General features: G+C 44.0%; 2 protein-coding genes across 4 annotated transcripts; one reads left to right on the top strand and one right to left on the bottom strand.

Moving 5' to 3' along the window:
• Nucleotides 1-2776: 2776 nt before the first annotated feature.
• On the bottom strand, nucleotides 2777-8303 carry bloc1s6 (biogenesis of lysosomal organelles complex-1, subunit 6, pallidin). Of its 2 annotated transcripts, XM_034560049.1 has the most exons (6): nucleotides 8144-8303; nucleotides 7914-8019; nucleotides 4765-4909; nucleotides 4384-4471; nucleotides 4200-4286; nucleotides 2777-4085 (listed from the first exon to the last, which is right to left on the bottom strand). In XM_034560049.1, exons 2-6 carry the CDS (start codon nucleotides 7975-7977, stop codon nucleotides 3966-3968), a joined length of 504 nt encoding a protein of 167 aa, XP_034415940.1. In that variant the 5' UTR covers nucleotides 7978-8019; nucleotides 8144-8303; the 3' UTR covers nucleotides 2777-3965. The 2 variants fall into 2 exon arrangements, with proteins under 2 accessions (XP_034415940.1, XP_034415947.1); XM_034560056.1 differs by having other exon boundaries at nucleotides 7914-8206.
• Nucleotides 8281-20410, top strand: slc30a4 (solute carrier family 30 member 4). Of its 2 annotated transcripts, none has more exons than XM_034560036.1 (8): nucleotides 8281-8476; nucleotides 8865-9307; nucleotides 13686-13832; nucleotides 15277-15430; nucleotides 15734-15953; nucleotides 16667-16772; nucleotides 16855-16989; nucleotides 19252-20410. In XM_034560036.1, exons 2-8 carry the CDS (start codon nucleotides 8911-8913, stop codon nucleotides 19404-19406), a joined length of 1314 nt encoding a protein of 437 aa, XP_034415927.1. In that variant the 5' UTR covers nucleotides 8281-8476; nucleotides 8865-8910; the 3' UTR covers nucleotides 19407-20410. The 2 variants fall into 2 exon arrangements, with proteins under 2 accessions (XP_034415927.1, XP_034415918.1); XM_034560027.1 differs by having other exon boundaries at nucleotides 8792-9307.
• Nucleotides 20411-21055: the final 645 nt, after the last annotated feature.

Genomic DNA, 21055 nt, shown 5'->3' with positions numbered 1-21055 from the left:
TACATTGTACACGCAGCATCGAGGTGGTGGAAGAAGTATTTGGACACTTTACTTTAAAAATATTCAGTTGAGGGCATTCAAGGTTTTTCCTGAAATAAAGGCTATATTCTGTTATATAAAAAAAGCCATTTAGGAGCTTTGGAAGTTGCAGGATTACTGTGTCAACTAGTTTAATTTGATTGAATATGCATTTGAACATGCAGCACTAACTGACATAAGGTGGGTTTTACTTTATTACACTTGTTACTATTTTGTTCTTTACAAATACGCAAAAGCACAATAAACTAAGCACATTGCAAGAATACTGCAAGTATGTCCATATTATAGTATCATAAAACATTTCAGAGTGAAATAGTGTTATACAGCTAAGGTTAATAGGTATTTTCCAGATTAAGATTGGACATGAAGGAACATATGACACACATAGAATGTAATGTCTCATATAAGATAGAACCTGGGGTTCTATAGTTGAAGTTCAAAGAGATGCAATTATCATCTAATTAAAATATTTCAGTTATAAAAAGGAAATAGCGAAAAGTACTAAACAGTTATAGAGCAGGACAACCCACGTTTAGATGAAGCTATGTATTCATTGTCAGGTTGTGTTCTAGAAAAGTGTATCCTATTTAGTTTAGTTAATTATGATCATGTGTTTTGTGAAGCACCAATATACATATAACTGTCACGTGTTGTGGAGTAAGACCAAGAATGTCTGCTTCTGAAATTAAGTGGAAAGGATAATTAAAGTGGAAAGGATTATTAGCGTAAAAATAAAAAGGAACACTGGGTGAAAAATATCTCAAAACTGTACTTGGGTTAATATTTTTAGTTACTTCCTATCATACTAGCAGGTAAAATGATTGTTCTAAAAACATTTGGTGGTTACATAGTACACACATATGCTTACATATCTCCTGTGTACCATCTGTTGAGTCATATAAACCTAATTACTAATGTTCTCCATGCCCACTTATCCAGACCTACGTATGTATATAAATAACCTCATTCACTGTCACTATGGTCAGAAACACCACACAGAGATATGTTTTCCAGAGCCTTCAAACCAGCTCTTCACATGGCACACGGTGTGCATTGGATAGCCTAATACCACGCAACTAAATGGTAAAACCTAAAGGAAATAATAACATGATGCAATCATCCTGAGTGTGGGCCCGAGGACCATATCCTGTTATGGTGGGTGTGGGTGAGGCCCGGTGCTGCCAGTCTGAAGCCGACCACAGCCTCCCACTCCTCACCCGTCTGGATCTCTGTTTACTTAGACAGGAAGGCCGTCCGCTATACGACATCATCTGCTGCTCCATGTCTGTGACTCGTTTGTGGTTTTGGCAAAAGTGGGGAGTTTGTTTTTTCCCCCGACGGCCAAGTTTCTAAAAGTAGAGACGAGTGAAAACCAAAATGCCTGGAGGAGTAGAGCAAGCCCAGCCTCGGAAACCACTGCTTCTCTGAGCCGTCTACCTCTGAGGCCTCGTATACGGCCCCTCCTCCTGGAAAAACAGAGCCCTATTTAATTAGGAGTATCTAATTATGAGCAGATCCCGTTAGACATTCAGTTGGTAAAGTATAAGTGTGAAAACTCAGAACACTGAATGATGCCGTCTGTTGGACTGAAAGCAGCAGTGTGTAGGATTTAGTGGCATCTAGTGGCGAGGTTGCAGATTGCAACTAAGATTGTAAACTTCGCTCACTTCTCTCTTTCCAAGTCTGTCGGAGAACTTCAGGTCATTCTCCACTGTGAAAACATAATTGTGAATATTCTAATTTTTTTTTTTAAATCGGTAAAATACAGCGTCGATGGGGAATCTGCTCATTTAATGCTGCAAAAGTACCATATTAACGGATTCAGTAATATTACACCAGCATTTTTTTCTCTTCTTGTCTTTAGGAATATTTTCACCTCCAATGAGCCACCAACTTGGGTCTGCCATACATGACAGACCCAACCAAAACCCTCTATCCTGTTTTCGGTCTGCACATTGCACTGACCCAGTTTCATAAAAAAACAACAACAACAGCAATCAGTGTTGTATACATGAAACCACAGTATTTACACATGCGTAGAAAAAAGTTCTAAACCCAAAGTCAAGGTACTAAAAACTATATTCAAAATGTGGTTTCCGCCGCACTGCCTCACTTTCATCGGGTTGCCCCTCTCCAGAGTCTGGACCCCTGCGTGACCACACTGTGGTGCAGTTTCCGCTCCAAGCCATGTTGGTTTTCACTGAGCTTCCTGCTGTAGTAGTGAGTATAAAATTAGAGTTTTATGTGACTAGGAAGAGGTGTGACGGACACATGGTTGTGTTGGAATAGAAAGGAATGTATACTTTTTTTTTTTTTTTTTTTTAAATCCCCAACTTGGTGACAATTCAAGCTTCACGAGGGAAACGTTGAGGCTGAATTACGGACAACTACATCCACCTGGCATCCAAGGTGATCATGTAATCCGACCCCCATTAGAAGCATGTCATGATGTTTGTGAAGTGCTAGTTTATGTCCTGAATGTTTGTGTGCGATGCATGGAGGACCGAGACTCTGCAGGTGCTCATTAAAACAAAATGAACTCGCATCAGATACTTTCTTACTGGTTGTATATGTGCTAATCAGTAACATCAGCTGGTGCAGAAATGTTTAAGCAGTAAAAAAAAAAATCTAGTTGAATGCATTCTGGTCTCTGCTGCCACCTGGTGGATAGAAATGCTCAATACAGTTCATAGTCCAACGTGCACAAGAGGCGAGAAAAGAGGAAGTTTCCACTGTATCCGTGTTCCAAATCACATTTATTGAATTTTACTTTTAGAGCATACTGCAGCTATTTTTACAAAGTGTGTACTGTTGCATGCAATACGCATTCACTTGGGACATACTACGCATCTTGAACTTTGACCCTCTTGCTCATAGATCTGCTGCACAAAGGATTGTGGGTCAGATTGCGTACTGCAAAAGTAGTGGATAAGAAGCCTCTTGAAAAGTCTGCTCAACAAATGTACACGATTTGGTATTATCATCCATTCTCATAACACCTGGAAACACAGTCAGTTAACTTTAGTGCAGACCAACTGAAACAGCATTCCTGTTATTTAACATTCAGCACTAACAGGAATAACATATATTAACACTATATCTTTAACCCACAAACTCATTGATTCTCCTCCATGTCATTGTCCAACGGCTGCAAGTGTCTTTGAGTAATTTGTTCCACCCTCAAAGAAGAGCTGGAGTTTGTGTGTGTCATCAGAGGTCGATGGTGGGAAGTACCAGCATTTGATGATTTAGTCCCATGTCTTTGGTTTGTGGTGATCTTGGCAACATAAAGGATCCCACCACACTTTGTGCACGTTTTGGCCCATTTACAACAACAAAAATCACATATACTGTTAAGTGGACTATTTCCTAAAGTTCATTACGCTACCCTTATTATTAGTCTTGAAGATTTTTGAATGGATTTTTTTTTCTCAATCCATTTCTTTCCGCAAAGACAGCTTCCCACCTTCAATTAAAACAGATCTTGTCACCTCTAAGTATCAAGATGGGCGAGTGTCGTCCTCCATGTGCAGAAACAACAGGAGTCAAGTTACCAGATCACAACTCGCGTCCCAAAAGTTAAGCACGACATTTACAGTCTTTTCTGTAATACTGTAGGAAACAAAGGCAAACTAAATGCCCTATGTATTTTAGGTGGAGCCAAGTTGATTCCTAACAATTCCAATGGAAATGAAAAAAAATAAACATAAAACCTGCTTGACATAGGCAACAAAACATTGTAAAAATCCTGTAAAAAAACTAAAACCTTGTAAAAAAACTAAATCTCCCCACCATCTGCCTGTCTGATTGATTGATTCTCTTGCCCCAAAAAATACTTTTGCTTTGGAAAACAGTCAGCAGTAATACGTTATGAATGCAAAAAGCCCCGGCGCGACCCCTTTATACAGCAGACGTACTTGGGGATCCTAAGTTCTTTTTGCAGGTTTGGCCACGAGCTGCCTTTCTCTCTCGCGCTCCTTCTCGTGCCGCTGCTCGTTCTCCAGCGCCTCCTTCTGCTTCTGTTGCTGAAGCTTCAACCCTCTTTTCTGAGAGAAAAACCCAAAAGTAAACATTTAAAATCAGTGGATTAATGGTTTAGTTTGCATCTCGTCCACCGAATGTTGCTCTTTTGCCGGAAACCTTCGTTAGATCCGAGGTACCTTTAGTTTGGTGGTTTTCTCGTGGAGCACAATCATCTCTTTCCTTATGTTCACCAGTTTGTTGTGATAAACCTTCGCCTCTGTAAACTAAAGACCACACACTGGATTAGAAAAGCGTTCCTGTCGGCTGGTGGAGAGAAAGCAACATGAAATCAAACGAGGTTATAATTCAGTCCAAACGTACCAGTGAGTTGAGGTCCAGTAAGGCGTTACAGTCTCTGAACTTGGTGACCTCTTGGTCCAGTGTGTCTAACAATATCAGCTGATTTTGTCTGGTTTACACAATAACAAAGAGGTCAAAAGACATCAAGCGCACAAAGTTAATGTCTATAACATGCATATAAACTAATCATTCAGACAATGGGAGGATTTAATATCTTAAACAAGTTGTGATGGAGCCTTTTTTCTCTCCTACCAACATACAACCTCCTTGATTGACACCTGATCAACATCTATGAGCAAACACTTGATTGATGTCTCTTGTCAAAGTACAACTGAGTCCTTTAACGTTTCTCCCCCCACAAGTAGACGTAATGAGACAGCGATCATTTGAGGAAACACTCACGTGAGCTCTTGGAGGGCTCGTTTAGAGTTCTGTAGATCTGGTAGGTAGTGAGAGAGTAATCCCTCCGTGAGCTCGCCCACCGCTCTCTTATCCACAAACGCCGAGCTCTCCAGACACAATGATTCCGGCGGTGCAAGACGGAGATCTGTCGAATGTTGAGGCAAACATGTACAACGTATTTTAGTATTGCGTCTCGGGCTGTCCTCGAAAACAGCGGCTGACTGGGTCACACACACGTCACTTTTTGGAGGTCTGATGAGTCCTTGAACTCTGAACGGACCTTTCACCTTTTTTATTCTGACTGCGGAACCCCTTTAGATGAGTGCGAGCATTGTATTGTATATGTTGAATTCAGTCAATCACTCCATACAATAAGTAAAGCCACAATCTAATATACAAAAAAAAAAAAGACTGAAAAGGTATATGCAGAAGCAGAAATGCTTATATATTCCTATCCTAGATGTAAGACTACATTGTTTCAAGTGATCTAGTGTTGGTCACTGTGATGAAGACATTGTGCAGTGCCATATTTAATTCATCTTTCAGCAAAATAAAATCACTGGACAATGATCATATAATAAGCAATAATATAAATGTTGACCTGCATGCAATTTGTTCATGAACTCGAGTCGAACCAACTGCTTCAGGAATCCCGTCACAGAAATGACGGGAGATTGACTGCTTTTACCGATAATGTAAAGTTCTTAACAATAACCGTCCCGAGCCTATAACTTTCTTATTGTCCGTTAGTCTGTGTTATGAATGATTCTGTAAGCTTTGTAAAGGTTTGTTCACTCACAGTTTACTGGACTACTCAAACAGTTGGATAATATCATATGTGGCTCTGGAGGAGCTTTCTAAAGTCTGTGAATATAATCCTGATGAAATCTTTTATGAAAATCATTTATAAGTCAAAATGAATGGAATCCATGTTTGTTTGGTTTTCAGGTATGATGCACTTTACGCAAAGTCCAACATATCCGAGCTATCAAATTCCTTATTATAATTATAACTTAGATGTTGGCATTAAGCTATTTACAACTACGGAAAGGGTCATTAAAATGACTAAAATATGAAATGCACACAGCATAAACAAAGATATTTTTTAACTTTCATTAGGGGAAGTGAATCTTCCTTCTTTTTTAAAAGCCTAACTTACAGAAGGTACTGAAGGCCGGGATATCACATTAAACATTGTTCTGAGGCTCTAGGCTCCTTTCATGGACCCTAAACATGTTCGTAGTGGTCACTCACAAGTGACTGAGGGTGCATGAGCTGGTGCTGGATCATTCAGCGAATCTATCCTAAGCCTGGTGATCGCAGGCCAGACCAGGCCCGTAGAGATCACCCCCGCAGCCCCCGCACTGCGGGGGGGCCTCGCATGGCAATTTTTTTTTTTAATCCAACACTAGGCAGCGCACTCGGCCGTATTGCGGCTAAGTGTCGGCTGACTCGGCTGTGTTCCAGCTCGATGCGGCCAAATGTGAGCCACCTTTGGCACATTTCACTGTTGCCATGTCTGGCCCAGGTGTAGCTGTTACGGACATGGGCAGATTCTGTCTGAGACATGGCAACCGGTTTATCGGCTGCCGAATCTGGGCCGAATAATGTAATAAATAAATAATATTACATTACGTAATAACATTAAAATATCCCTCAAAGTTGTCTCTCTCATATAAAGCTACACAATAAAAAAAAAGTATTTTAAACTGGCTTTATAAGTTTTAAATAATAGTTGTAAAGGCAATCGTAACAGGCAACCACTAGGGCCTCCTGCTACGCGGACTGGTGTTATTGTTGGGCCGCGTGTATTCTGGGAGAACTACGAGGAAATTTCTCTTGAGGAAAAATGAAACGCACATTTAAAAGTGGTGCCCAAAAGCGGCAATCAAAACAGAAAATTTCTGAATTAAATGCCAAACTTCCCAAAATTACAAGTCTTTTTCGACCAGCTGGTGAAGGATGCACTCATCTGCCAGAAGAGAAAGGTATTGTACTGTTTGCTATAGCTAACATTACCACGTAGCTAACGTTATACTTTGACAGCTGTACTGCTCTGTCTATGTGTTGTGCTTGAAAATACATTAACCTTATTAAACCTATGCTCTCACTATACCCCCTGCGCCCATTATCGGACACGTTTCCTTAATTATCTCCACAACCACATCGTTGTTTAACTTCATTTCACGTTGTACAACACTGCAACTCTTTTGAGAAGACAACGGCTCTGTACAAAATAATAAAAGTAACCGTTAAGTAAGAAAGGTAATTTTCCAAGCTAAAACTGATCAAAACATATCTCAGAAGCTCCATGTCACAAGAGAGGCTGTCAGGTGTGGCCATCCTTAGCATAGAGAATAAACGTCAGTTTAGATGTAAAGAGCGTGGTTAAAGACTTTGCACACAGATTTGCTAAAAGACGCGCACATGTGTATTCAAATGCAAACCTGTAGAAAGTAGCCCACCGGTGTATCGACTATATGTAGGCATATTTGTTATGTTGTTGTAACACATGTTCTGTTTGAGCTGTTTGATAGGCCCTAGCATATGTTTTGTTTCTGTTGGAATACATTTGTTCTCTGTTTGAGCTGTTTTTTCTGATTGAATAAATTTCCCTCAAAAGAAAAGCTTGGGTCCTGTTTGTTTATCTTTGGATAATGACCACCGGACAATACATTATCCCTTACATATGGGGGGAGGGGGGGGGGGGGCCCCTCTCAGGGTTATTCTGCAGGAGGGCCTCATGTGTTTCCGTTACGGCACTGGGCCAGACAGACGTAGAGATGTACACACGCGCACAGACGCACGCACGCACGCACGCACGCACGCACGCACGCACACACACACACACACACACACACACACACACACACACACACACACACACACACACACACACACACACACACACACACACACACACACACACACACACACACACACACACACACACACACACACACACACACACACACACACACACACACACACACACACACACACACACACACACACACACACACACACACACACACACACACACACACACACACACACACACACACACACACACACACACACACACACACACACACACACACACACACACACACACACACACACACACACACACACACACACACACACACCTTGGACGTGTGGAGGTTCCCTCTGGAGCGAAGGTCCTTCATCTTCCATCTCCTCTACCTCCATGTGCAACGGCTCTTGTTGCAACCAGACTGCTGCTTTTATAGCCTGAAAGCGTCGAGAAACGAAGCTTGTTTAGAAACGTTAGATTATCACACCGCCGAGCAACTAACCGGGGAGAGGAAGTATTTTAGCTCGGTTGTAGAGCGTAAACATGTCAACACCGTCTTACCCGTCGGACTGGCTGTTTGTATTTGTAGGTGTGACGAGTCGAGCGACTTCTCACCTCCCCGGAAGCACGAGGAGAAACAGCAACGCACGCACACACACACACACAGACAAAAAAAAAATGTTTTGGATGAAAAAAGAAAAAAAGAAAAACACCCCCCAGTCATGTGACTCCTACGTCATCACGTGACTTGCGGGCGCAACCAAACATGCTAGTGTTGTTGCTTCCGAGTGCCGAGGCACAACTGTGTTTACACCAGTGTTACATGGACCGTTTTTTAAAAACATTTATTTAAAGGCGAATTAATATTGTAGAACCGTGTCGTACATCTGTTAGGTAAGTCCGGCTCATATGTATTAACAAGCTATGACGTCGCAACGGTTGTTGTGTGTGTCGCGAACTGACACTATGACCACAATATTCATGCTAGATAACCTGTGCTAAGCTAGCTGGTTACTGTTTAGCCAAGGCAGTGTGTGTGTGTGTGTTTTTAGGACTCAAAGTTTATCAGCGAGGAATGTGAGCGAATCAATGACGTCACGCTTGTTGTCTTTAACGTGCCAAGTCACCGACTTGACATGAAACAGCTCTGTGGGGGGATCTTGAGTTGAGTTATCACTAAGTACCACTTTCATTTATTTGTCTCCGCAGGGATGCTACGATGGAGTTAAAATGGAATAGTTCACCCTCCTAAAAAAAAAAAATGTGAATGATTATTTCGAAGGGAACCAGCAGACGACAGACCGCCTTGATAACCCGACTTGTTAAAGATGGCAGGTGGGAACCTCCTCAGCAAGGTGCGGTCCGCCTTCAGGAGAGAGCGCAGCGACTGGGACCTGAGCGACACGGCGCCCTTCGACTTCTCCGACGAGCTGGTGGAGGATGAGACGCCCAAATTCAACAAGCTGAAGGTCGTGGTCTCCGGGGAGATGTCGGACTACTCCGCCGGGGCTCCGTCCAACGGGGTGGCGGTGAGCACGCTGGCGGTGACGGACGACGACGACTGCCTGCTCGACTCCGCGTCCAGCCTGGGCAGCCCCGGGTTAAACATGGACCCCTGCGACAACTGCAACAAGAAGAGGGAGAGGATCAAACACAAGAGGGTGATGAAGAGGCTCGTCTTTGCAGCGTTGCTGTATTTCTTTTTCATGACAGCTGAGATTGTTGGTAAGCATGTTCACAGTGCACAATTGTTGCATTATTATTATAGGTGGACATGTTTGTCTGGACAAGGCTGTTCAGATAAACACTACCGAGTAATGCCGATACCATGATACTCACACTGGGGGAGACATTGATTGTTCCTGTCACTTATTAACAGTCAATTAAGTTGAAGAAAAGGATCTATAATGCTCCCTGTAAAGTGAGTTTCCAAGTGCCTCCACTTACATCATAAAACATTAACCTTTAGCGAAAATGGAGCAGAGTTTGCCATTTCACATCGGCTGCATTTAAATAGAGAGTATCTATTGTTTTAAATGTACTCTTCTATTCACCTCCATTGTATTGTCTCAGCATGATAAAGCTAAAGAGATGGATATCTCTAAATCTGTGTGTCTAGATGCAATCACACACTATTGTTTCAGAGATCAGTCCCTTAAGGAGATCTTGCACGCAAGATAGAACATCCATCCATCCATCCATTATCACCCGCTTATCCGGGGTCGGGTCGCGGTGGCAGCAGGTTCAGCAGGCCGACCCAGGCTTCCCTCTCACCCGCAGCACTTTCCAGCTCATTCTGGGGGATATCGAGGCGTTCCAAGGCCAGCCGGGAGATATAATCCCTCCAGCGTGTCCTCGGTCTTCCCCGGGGCCTCCTACCAGTTGGACGTGCCCGGAAAACCTCTAATGGGAGGCGTCCAGGAGGCATCCTGACTAGATGCCCGAACCACCTTAGCTGACTCCTTTCGACACGAAGGAGCAGCGACTCGACTCCAAGCTCCCCCCTGATGTCCGAGCTCCTTACCCTATCTCTAAGGCTGAGCCCGGCCACCCTACGGAGGAAGCTCATTTCGGCCGCTTGTATCCGAGATCTCGTTCTTTCGGTCACGACCCAGAGTTCGTGACCATAGGTGAGGGTTGGAACGTAGACCGACCAGTAAATGGAGAGCTTTGCCTTCCGGCTCAGCTCCCTCTTCACTAAGACGGACCGGTACAGCGCCTGTTTTACTGCTGCAGCCGCACCGATCCGCCTATCGATCTCCCGCTCCACCTTACCCTCACTCGTGAACAAGACCCCGAGATACTTGAACTCCTTCGCTTGGGGTAGGCAGTTTGCCCCCACCTGGAGGGAGCAATCCGCCGGTTTCCGGCAGAGCACCATGGCCTCAGATTTGGAGGTGCTAACTCTCATCCCTGCCGCTTCGCACTCGGCTGCAAAACGCCCCAGTGAATGCTGGAGGTCACGGTCCGAGGAGGCAAACAGGACCACATCATCCGCAAACAGCAGAGAGGCGATCCCGAGACTCCCGAACCGGATCCTCTCCGCCCCCTGGCTGCGCCTAGATATCCTGTCCATGAAGGTCACGAACAGGACCGGTGATAAAGGGCAGCCCTGGCGGAGGCCAACACCCACCGGGAACGTGTCTGACTTACTACCGAGGAGACGAACACAGCTCCTACTGCAGGCATACAGAGACCGGATGGCCCGTGCCAACGGGTCCGGCACCCCATACTCCCGCAGCACCCCCCACAAAAACCCCCGAGGGACCCGGTCGAAAGCCTTCTCCAGGTCTACAAAGCACATGTAAACTGGTTGGGCAAACTCCCAGGACCCCTCCAGTAATCTTGCGAGGGTAAAGAGCTGGTCCACTGTTCCACGACCGGGACGGAATCCGCACTGTTCGTCCTGAATCTGAGGTTCGACAAGCGGTCGGAGCCTCCTCTCCAGCACCCTGGCATAAGCTTTTCCTGGGAGGCTGAGCAGTGTGATACCACGATAGTTCGAGCACACTCTCCGGTCCCCCTTCTTGAAGATGGGAACCACCACCCCGGTCTGCCAGTCCATGGGCACTGTTCCTGACCCCCATGCGACACTGAAAAGGCGTGTCAACCAAGACAGCCCAACAATGTCCAGCGCTTTCAGCATCTCAGGGCGGATCTCATCCACCCCTGGCGCCTTGCCACCAAGGAGCTTTTTGACTACCTTAGCGACCTCTGCCAGGGATATGGGTGAATCCACCCCAAAGTCTTCCGGCGCTGCCCCCTCTGCGGGGGACATGTTGGCCGGGTTTAGGAGTTCCTCAAAGTGCTCTTTCCACCGCCCGACGATGTCCCCAGTCCGGGTCAGCAGTTCCCCCCCCCCTGCTGAGAACAGCCTGGGGTAGACCCTGCTTTCCCTTCCTGAGCCGTCGGATGGTTTGCCAGAACTTCCTTGAGGCCAACCGAAAGTCCTTCTCCATGGCCTCCCCGAACTCCTCCCATGCCCGAGTTTTAGCCTCCGCGACCATCGTCGCTGCAGCCCTTTTGGCCCGCCGGTACCCGTCAGCTGCTTCAGGAGACCCCTGGGCCAGCCAGGCCCGAAAGGCCTCCTTCTTCAGTTTGACGGCTACCCTCACCCCCGGTGTCCACCACCGGGTTCTAGGGTTGCCGCCACGACAGGCACCGATGACCTTCCGGCCACAGCCCCGAGCAGCCGCGTCCACAATAGAGGCTTTGAACAAGGTCCACTCGGATTCCATGTCCCCAGCCTCCCTCGGGATTTGTGAGAAGTTCTTCCGGAGGTGGGAGTTGAAGACCTCCCGGACAGGATCCTCTGCCAGACGTTCCCAGTTCACCCTCACTACACGTTTGGGCTTGCCAGGTCTCTCTAGCCGAGTCCCCCGCCATCTGATCCAACTCACCACCAGGTGGTGATCAGTTGACAGCTCTGCTCCTCTCTTCACCCGAGTGTCCAAGACATACGGCCGCAGATCAGATGATACGATTACAAAGTCGATCATTGATCTCCGGCCTAAGGTGTTCTGGTACCAGGTACACTTATGAGCCACCTTATGTTCGAACATGGTGTTTGTTATGGACAAACTGTGGCTAGCACAGAAGTCCAACAACAAAACACCATTCGGGTTCAGATCGGGCAAGCCGTTCCTCCCAATCACGCCCCGCCAGGTTTCTCTGTCATTGCCCACGTGAGCGTTGAAGTCTCCCAGGAGAACTATGGAGTCGGCAGGCGGCGCCCTTTCCAGGACCCCTCCCACCGACTCCAAGAAGGCCGGATACTCCGAAATGCTGTTCGGTGCATAAGCACAAACAACAGTAAGAGCCTTACTCCCCGCAACCCGTAGGCGCAGGGAGGCGACCCTCTCGTTCCCCGGGGAAAACTCCAACACAGCGGCGCTCAGCCGGGGGCTCGTGAGTATCCCCACTCCCGCCCGGCGCCTCTCACCCTGGGCAACTCCAGAAAAGGACAAAGTCCAACCCTTCTCCAGGAGCTTGGTTCCAGAGCCCATGCTGTGCGTGGAGGTGAGCCCAACTATATCTAGCTGGTACCGCTCCACCTCCTGCACCAGCTCCGGCTCTTTCCCCGCTAGTGAGGTGACGTTCCACGTCCCTAGAGCTAGTCTATGCTGCCGGCGATCGGCCCGCCCAGGTCTCCCGCCTGGCCCGCCGCCCGGTCTACATAGCACCCGACCCCGATAATTCTCCCTGCGGGTGGTGGGTCCACAGGGTGACAGCTGCTCCATGTTGTTCTTTCGGGCTGAGCCCGACCGGGCCCCATGGGCGAAAGCCCGGCCACCAGACGCTCGCCGACGAGCTCCCCTCCTGGGTCTGGCTCCGGGAGGGTGCCCCGGTTTCCCTTGTCCGGGCAAGGTGGCTACAATCCGTGGGCTGCTTATCATCAGGGTTTGTTGAACCGCTCTTAGTCTGGGCTCTCCCCCGAGACCTGTTTGCCTTGGGAGACCCTACCAGGGGCTGACGCCCCGGACAACATAGCTCCCAGGATCACTGAGCCACTCAAACTCCTCCACCACGTTAAGGTGGCGATTCATAGGAGGAGAAGAAGACGATCAAACTTGACTATCTAGAGGAAGTAAAAGTCGTAACAGAACAAGCTTTTGTCATATAGGATTGAATAATGTTGCAACAATATAATGTTCAAAATAATGTTCATATTCATAAGAGCTACTACTCGTACTCTCAACATCAAGATCTTAGTTTCTGCAGGTTCTGTCAGTCTGGGTGTAAAGCAACCAGAGGCTCCTCTGATTGATTATGTGTCCGACAATCAATTCAACATCTGCTGTAAGAACTCTAAAAGCATGTCCTGCTGACTTGCTTGTGCTGAATAATCTCCTATATTATTGATCTTTATTAATACTTAAGGGTTGTTGATATTTTAATAATCTTTGGACCATACAATTTCAGGTTGAAGACTATTTTGTCGCTGCAAAACACAGAAGAAAGCTAGAAATCCAACCATGTACTTTACTAACGATGTGTATCTATCTGCATGGAGCCAAAACTCGTGTTTTGTATCTCAAAATCTCTTCCTACACAAATAGTTTCGATAGATATGTAATCTCCGTTGTCTTTGTCTTACTTACAGGTGGTTACATGTCAAACAGCTTAGCCATTATGACAGACGCTGTGCACATGCTGACAGATGTCGTGGGAATTTTGTTTTCTCTGCTGGCCCTCTGGCTCTCCACCAAGCCGCCCACGAGCCGATTCACTTTCGGCCTGCATCGTCTCGGTAATTCTCTGATCTCACAAGTCTTTAAACTTCCCTTCTCCACTTCTCATCTCTCTCCATTTTTTCTTTGTGAGACCACGTGATTGGTGGTTTGGATGCAAATTAATTAAGTACAACAAAGAAAGTGACTGTTCAAGCCAGAGCAGAATCCTGATTGGATACTTTAGATGTAATTAGAAATAGAATTTAAATTACAGACCTGATTAATATCACTAATATGATTATAATGTCATGACACCGCCTCTCTGTGTCTGCTTGTTGCCAAATGACTGCAAGCTCTCATGGAGACAAGCACCGATTACATGAAGTCAAATGTAGGAAAAAAAAGTAACATTTATTAATGTATTAATTTTGATATATAACACTGTCAAACATTCTTATTCAGAATTTTTTTCTAAAGCAGTTGGATTATTTTGAAGCTGACTGTCACACAGCTACCTGAAGCAAAACTAAACAAGCTTCTCGTAATTGACCCTTATCTGTACCGAACAGGTTAGTCAACAGTTATGATGAAAAAAGAAACCGGCTCTATTAAAGTGGTCATATCCAGGTGCTGCAGTGGGCAGTTATCCAGTCTTGAAGTTACAGAGAGGTTAATGTGTTTTCATTTTTAGATGACATCGCAGATTAATTCACGAGGCTGCTGCACCAACAACCAACCAAATTTGTCGCATTAAAATTCACCCGTCATGATCGTAAAGGACAGAATAATACAGAATCTAATACTGTATTATACATGTAAAAATGCTTAGATATTTATATTCTGGGATCCTCTCACGATCAAACAGTCATTGTTGTTATTGTAATACGTACCTCTGGATCATGACAACGGCATTTGTTTTATTTTCATCAAAAACTAAATTAAGATTAATAAGGGCATCATTCAGGGGGTTTAAAGTGGAATCATTTCTCAGTCGATTATAAAATAATTTACAAATGATATATTTACACACTGGATCCCTGCAGGAGCCATTAATACAACATTACAATCGATCAGAAACAGCATGTAGCAGAGAGACTGAGATGCATCTCCATGTTGGTTGAGGCTAAACAAGTGATTGAAAGATTCTGGTTGACATGGATCAATTTCCAGGTTCCCAAGCGATCTAAAAAAACCTGGAACACATGGAAAATGAGAGGGAAAAAGTTAAATTATTATTATTATTCTATTTTATTGTTACAGTTTTTTTGATTTTGCCATAAACTGCAGGTCTTTTAAATCAGACTTTCACAGAGAGGAACATATTAGTGGGAAATTGATTGATTGAAACCCGGATCTGATTTTAAATCTTCCCAATACACCATTATTTAGGCCATTATTTTGATATTGTTTGTACACTAGCAGATACTTGTAAGCAATTTGTTCTCTGTGCACTCAAGCTAACCAGCATTGTTCATTCTATCATGCTTTGTACAAACAACTGATTGTGATTTCCTGCTTCAGAGGTGGTATCGGCGGTCCTCAGTGTGGTGCTCATCTACATTCTGACGGCCGTGTTGCTCTATGAGGCGGTTCAGAGGACGGTGCACCAGGAGTTCGACATAGATGGAGACGTCATGCTCATCACTGCAGCTGTGGGGGTGGCTGTCAACCTCATGTAAGTAAACACGTATGTAAAGCATATGTAAAAGTGTGTTTGCAGAGAACTGGGAAGCTTTTACAATAATAACTGTGTGCAGCTCCGTGACACTGCTGAATGCGTCGCTGTGAGCGTCTGCAGCAATGTGACGGTTCAGTCCAAAGTACTGTCTGAAATAGCGTCAAGTAGATGATTCTCAGTGTGTAATGTTTGAACACTGACTGCAGTCAGTTGAACCATAACTGGATTACACGTTATGTAATGCCAGTGCATTCAAAAAAACAACAACAACCACTTTCTTTGTTTTCTTGTGTCTGACAGAATGGGTTTCTTGTTAAACCAAAATGGCCACCTCCACTCTCACGGCCACGGCCACTCTCACGGCCACTCTCACGGCTCTGCAGCCGCCTCCAGTTCACAGTCAGCCGGGTCAGGTCAGCAGCACGGCAGCCTGGCTGTAAGAGCAGCCTTCATCCACGCTTTGGGAGACCTCGTCCAGAGTGTCGGGGTTCTCATAGCGGCCTACATTGTCCGCTTCAAGGTACACGTGTTCGTCACGACGATTCACAATTAATACTGTTTTCTCTTAGTTTTCTTCCCAAAAGTATTGTTTTGGAAATGTTGACATCTCTTTTTCATTTGATATTAATTAACATTTTTATTCCGTAAACTAGTTTTGATTTTCTTTGTATGGATGCCTTGTGTATTATTATCAAAATAATATTACTGATTGGAAGTGTAACTGGTAATTTAAATTGGACTTTGTCAACAATATCTTGTGGTAATTGTTGGCAGTCGTTTAATTTTCCAGGGTTTATGTAATTGTTGGCTGTATGAGATTGCAACAGGAATGAGTCTGTAAATTACTTGCCGTGTCTCAAAATCAATGTTTTCTTTAAAAAAATAGATATTTTTTTTCTCAAGAGATTTAAAAATGTTGATGACATATTTATTAGTGAAGATCATGTTGCTGAACAAAATGAGCACCGTAGAGGTTTGTTTGCCACAGAGCTTAATTTCTGCAATAATCTCAAATCTAATGCCAAAATGCCATTTAGATTTTTGTCGAGGGAACCAGATGTGAACTTCCTGTTTGGCCTCCAAAGATACGTCGACCCTGCAGCCCTCTATTTGTTGAATTGACATTACATGACATGAACAACAGGGATGGCTGAGCATGACAAAGGCATGCGTTAATTATGCCTCAAATAAAACCCTTTTTAGTTGATCTGATGTCGCCCTCTGACTTTACAGCCAGAGTTTAAGTTGGCGGACCCCATCTGTACCTACATCTTCTCCATTCTGGTTCTCTTCACTACATTTCGCATCATACGAGACACAACAGTCATCGTGCTGGAGGGTAAGTCTTTGGTCCCAGAGTCAGTCCTTTTCAGATTATGTTGAGTGTTTAGAGGGCTGATGTTTGTATCCTGCTGTGCCAGGTGTTCCCAGACATCTGGACTCTCTGAGAATCAAAGAGGACCTCCTGAAGCTGGAGGACGTCCAGTCAGTCGATGAGCTGAATGTCTGGGCGCTGACGGCGGACAAGACTGCAGCAATAGTGCATCTGCAGCTCGGTGAGTAGCCACATAACACAATGACAATAACGTAACAATATGTTTACAGTACTATTCTGTTCGGTGTTATAATCGAATCGAGAATGGATTACTTCGACACAATAGTAATAAATGCACATATTTACGTTTTTTTCTCTTTTCACCCGAAAAACAGATGATTTAATTATTATTATTCCACATGACTAATTTAATGTAGGTTTAGTAATCCCATTTTTTAAACAATGTGCATATAAAAACATATTTAACAATTTTTCTTTGCTGATTTTCTGGTCTTTCGGCCCTAATTCAGAAATAATAAAATCACTGAAAAGTAGTGAAGAAATTTACACTACAAGTCACTAAAAGCCTAAAATAACGTCATCAAGTAGCATCTTTTTGTCAAAAAATAAAGATATTCAGTTTGTGATGATACAAGACAAAGAAAAGCTGCAAATCCTCAATGTTTTGAAGTTGGAAATGGCGAACATTTGGTTTTTATACAACATATTACTGGACCGACTCATCAATTATCAGCTCCATGATTTTATTTCCATTCGCATATTTACCGAAAATGTCATGCAGAACTGTAATTTGAATAAAAAACATCGGCAGTGATAATAGCTTGCGGTGTGTCTGACTCTGGCGTGTCTTATGTTCTCAAACTCGGTGACATTAAACAAGCACTTTCGTCCTGGAGCCTTCAAGTCGTTCCACAGATTCTCAGAGGAGCGTCCTGGCTTTGGATTTAAACTTTGGATTTGAACCGTTTCCAGTGTTGATTTTGGCAGCGTGTTAAATGTCAGCGACTTGTCAGAGCAACACTGTTTTTTTTTTTATCCTTTTGAAGCACAGTTTGTTCTGGAATTTGCTTGTGCCTCCATCAGGCTTCCCAGGGCAGATGATGTTCAATCCATGGCGTGCAGAGACTTGTTTCTGCCAAATGTAGCACGTTGCCAGGAGGCTCTAGACCTCATCTTTCATTGCATCAGACCACTGCGTCAGTTCTGTGGAGATGATTGACAAAAAAGTCAATCATTCAGTATTGACACAAAATGGCAAATATAAAAGGGAGGGAGAGTACATCTTAACCCGATTTACATTGAAACAATGTAGTATTGTCTAGCACCTGTTGGTATTTGGCCCTGAGCCTCTTACCCGTACTGAGATGCGAGGCCCTTCATATAAGTAGTTTACAGCATGGGTGTAAACGGTTTTAGTTCACACGGCCCAATTTGATCTTGAGTGAGCCGTACCAGTAACACCATTGCATAATAACCTATAAATACCAACGCGTCCAAATGTTTCCCTTTCTTTTACTGTAAAAGAGTACGAGTACATTCTAGAAATGTCCACAATTAATGAACAATTCATTATCAAAGCGGTTGATGAACAGCACGAGATGTCTCTGACTGCTGTTTCTTCCAAATTGCCAAAATGCTAAATATTATCTTCCTCAGGGCACTGAAAGGTAAATAAATTCCTTTCTGACGAGATCAAAGCGGACCCCAGTGGACAAATAGGAATATCTGTACACTTGATTGAAAACTGGAATTAATGATATCTGCTGTTTTCACACTTTGAAAAAGCCTCCGGGATCGAACCCCTTCGGCGGGCTGGTTTATGGCCCTCAGGCCATAGGTTTGACTCCCCTGGTTTACAGTTTACTCAAGTTCATGTTTAGCAGTCTCCAGATTCCTCACAAGAGGGAGCTGTGTGTTCATTGTTCAAAGCGGTTCTACGAACGCAACTTGCGTCACCTGCAGAAAACAGAAGCATCAGTTTGGACTTTGAGTGCACCTGCTGTGACTCAGCCAGACTTCCAGAAAGTACAGATCTGCAACAATGCAATTCCATATTCTAAAAGTATACATACAACAACTAAATATTTTAGATTTCCCAGTGTTTTGTTGATGGTAATGATGTCATGCTGAGTTTTCTGATAACATATATTAAGATTTGTTCCCTTTTTTTTTTCAACTGCCAAGTATGCATTTGGTCAAAAGAAACTCTCTAGCACCATTTAGTGGTCTGAACAAGCATTTCTTAGCAATTTTAATTGCAATATTAATAGTTTATATAAAAGATCGACACTTGGTAAAAGAATATATACTATAAACTAAAAACAATGAGTATGTAGAAGGGCATTCACCTTTTTTCCCAGCAGATTTTTTGGTGTAACTAATGACGTTAACGATTGCTCGGTTCCACTAAAGTGTCCCAGTAAACAGTTCCAGTGATCCAGCACCAGTGCCCTTAAACTACCTGAACTGTTTGCGTCTGCAGCTCCTTCTAGCGCCGACAGCTGGGAGGACGTCCAGGCGAAGGCCCGCCACCTGCTGCTTCACACCTACGGTCTCACCAGGTGCACCGTGCAGGTGCAGACGCACAGGCTGAGGCCGGTACACAACTGTACACACTGCCAGCAGTCCAATGCCTGAAGAGAGAGAGAGAGAGAGACTCATGCTGGCGTTCCATCGAGCAGTTCATGGAGCCGGGATGACGCACCGACAGGAGAAACGGTATTCGGTATGTAAATCAAAAAGACTGGTGCCAAAAAACCGTCAGGGAGATGCACATTTATAATTAAGGACGACTACGGCCTCCAGGGACCTTCCGCCCTCACGCTCGCAAAACGCTTTCGGACCGAAGAGAATGAACAAAAAAAAAAGAAAAGAAAACAACTTGCTCTTAATTCACCATCGAAGCCTATTACAACGGTTAACTTTTAGTTTTTGTATTTTTTACCGTTTGATTTGTGACAACTTTCGTTTTGTCATCGGTTGTAAATTTGACTTTTTTTGTTACAAGGTGTGAGGACTGTGTGCGAGGAATTTATTATTTTAGTGAGGATGTCGGCACATGAAAAGGTCCCTCGTTAACGTTCGATAACTGTGGCCACAATGCATATAGGCCGTCCTCGCCTCTTAATCATTAATATTCTTCAGCCAAAGTCTGTTGTAAGGACGATTTCTTTCTTTCTTTAAAAAAAATAGAAAACAACCGTAAGTATTCTTATATCGGTTATAACTGACAAACAGTTAAATTACACTTCTAACATTTTACTCTAGCATGTCTCTTTATTCATTGCGGGAAAGCTCGCAACTCAACTGACAATCAAAGTGTGCCTGACTTTGAAAATGGGTAAAAAAAACGCTACAGTGGTCGGACCGGCGTCAGCACGGTTTCAGACTCGCACTTAAAGCTCGGCTTCATTTCATATCTAACTGACGGTATATTAATGCAGATAGGTTTGGCTAAACTTCAGTATTTCAAAGAGGCGAGGTGTGAGTTGAAATTTGCCAATAAGGGTGTTCATAACGTTTCTTTGTGATCAAGTAGTGACTGTCGGTTTTATGTTGACCTTTCCATGTCGGATATTAATCATCACAGGAAATCAGGAACTGGATCACTGTTTTAGTTTATAATAAAGTATGTCATCTTTTGTTTGTCTCTTCTTTAATGAGCAGCTTCATGTTAGGAAATGTAAACTTTTATTCCGCACGATTTAATCCACTTGTCTTCCCAGGAGTGAAAGCTTCCACTCGCTCGTATCAACGGTTTATTATTGCCATTGACAGCATGAGTTAACTGGGAGTGTTGTCGGTTTCCAGGCAACCAAAGGCTCCTGTTTGTACTGCTGTACAGCTAATAGTTAACCGCCTCCAGCTGACCGCCCCGCCTCACCTTTACACTGCAGTAATGAGCCCTCTTAACCCACTCGTGTCTGAATCCGTAGAACAAACAAAACTTCACTTAAGTGTAAACTCTTGAGGAGGGAAGAGCTTACTTAAACTCTGGCTCTGTTACCGCGGTAACAAGTCACCCTAAACTCAGAATACAATCTCCTTTTTTTTTTTGCGAGTGAACTATTTTTATTTATTTAAAAATAGAACGCTGTGACTAACGTTGGATGTCAGAACATAATTCCTATAATATTGGAGATTATATGTAATATATCTGGGTGACCAGGATCATGGGGCAGCTGGAGAATGGAGATTGAAACAGAGTTTTTTTTTTTTTTTTAAACAGGCTGCTAATAGTGAACGTGTTTTTACAGCATTTCAGTGTTTAACTTTCCTACATTTGT

This window comes from Cyclopterus lumpus, chromosome 3 (assembly GCF_009769545.1).
Source record: "Cyclopterus lumpus isolate fCycLum1 chromosome 3, fCycLum1.pri, whole genome shotgun sequence".
NCBI lineage: Eukaryota > Metazoa > Chordata > Actinopteri > Perciformes > Cyclopteridae > Cyclopterus > Cyclopterus lumpus.
This window is presented reverse-complemented; position numbering and strand designations above follow the sequence as displayed.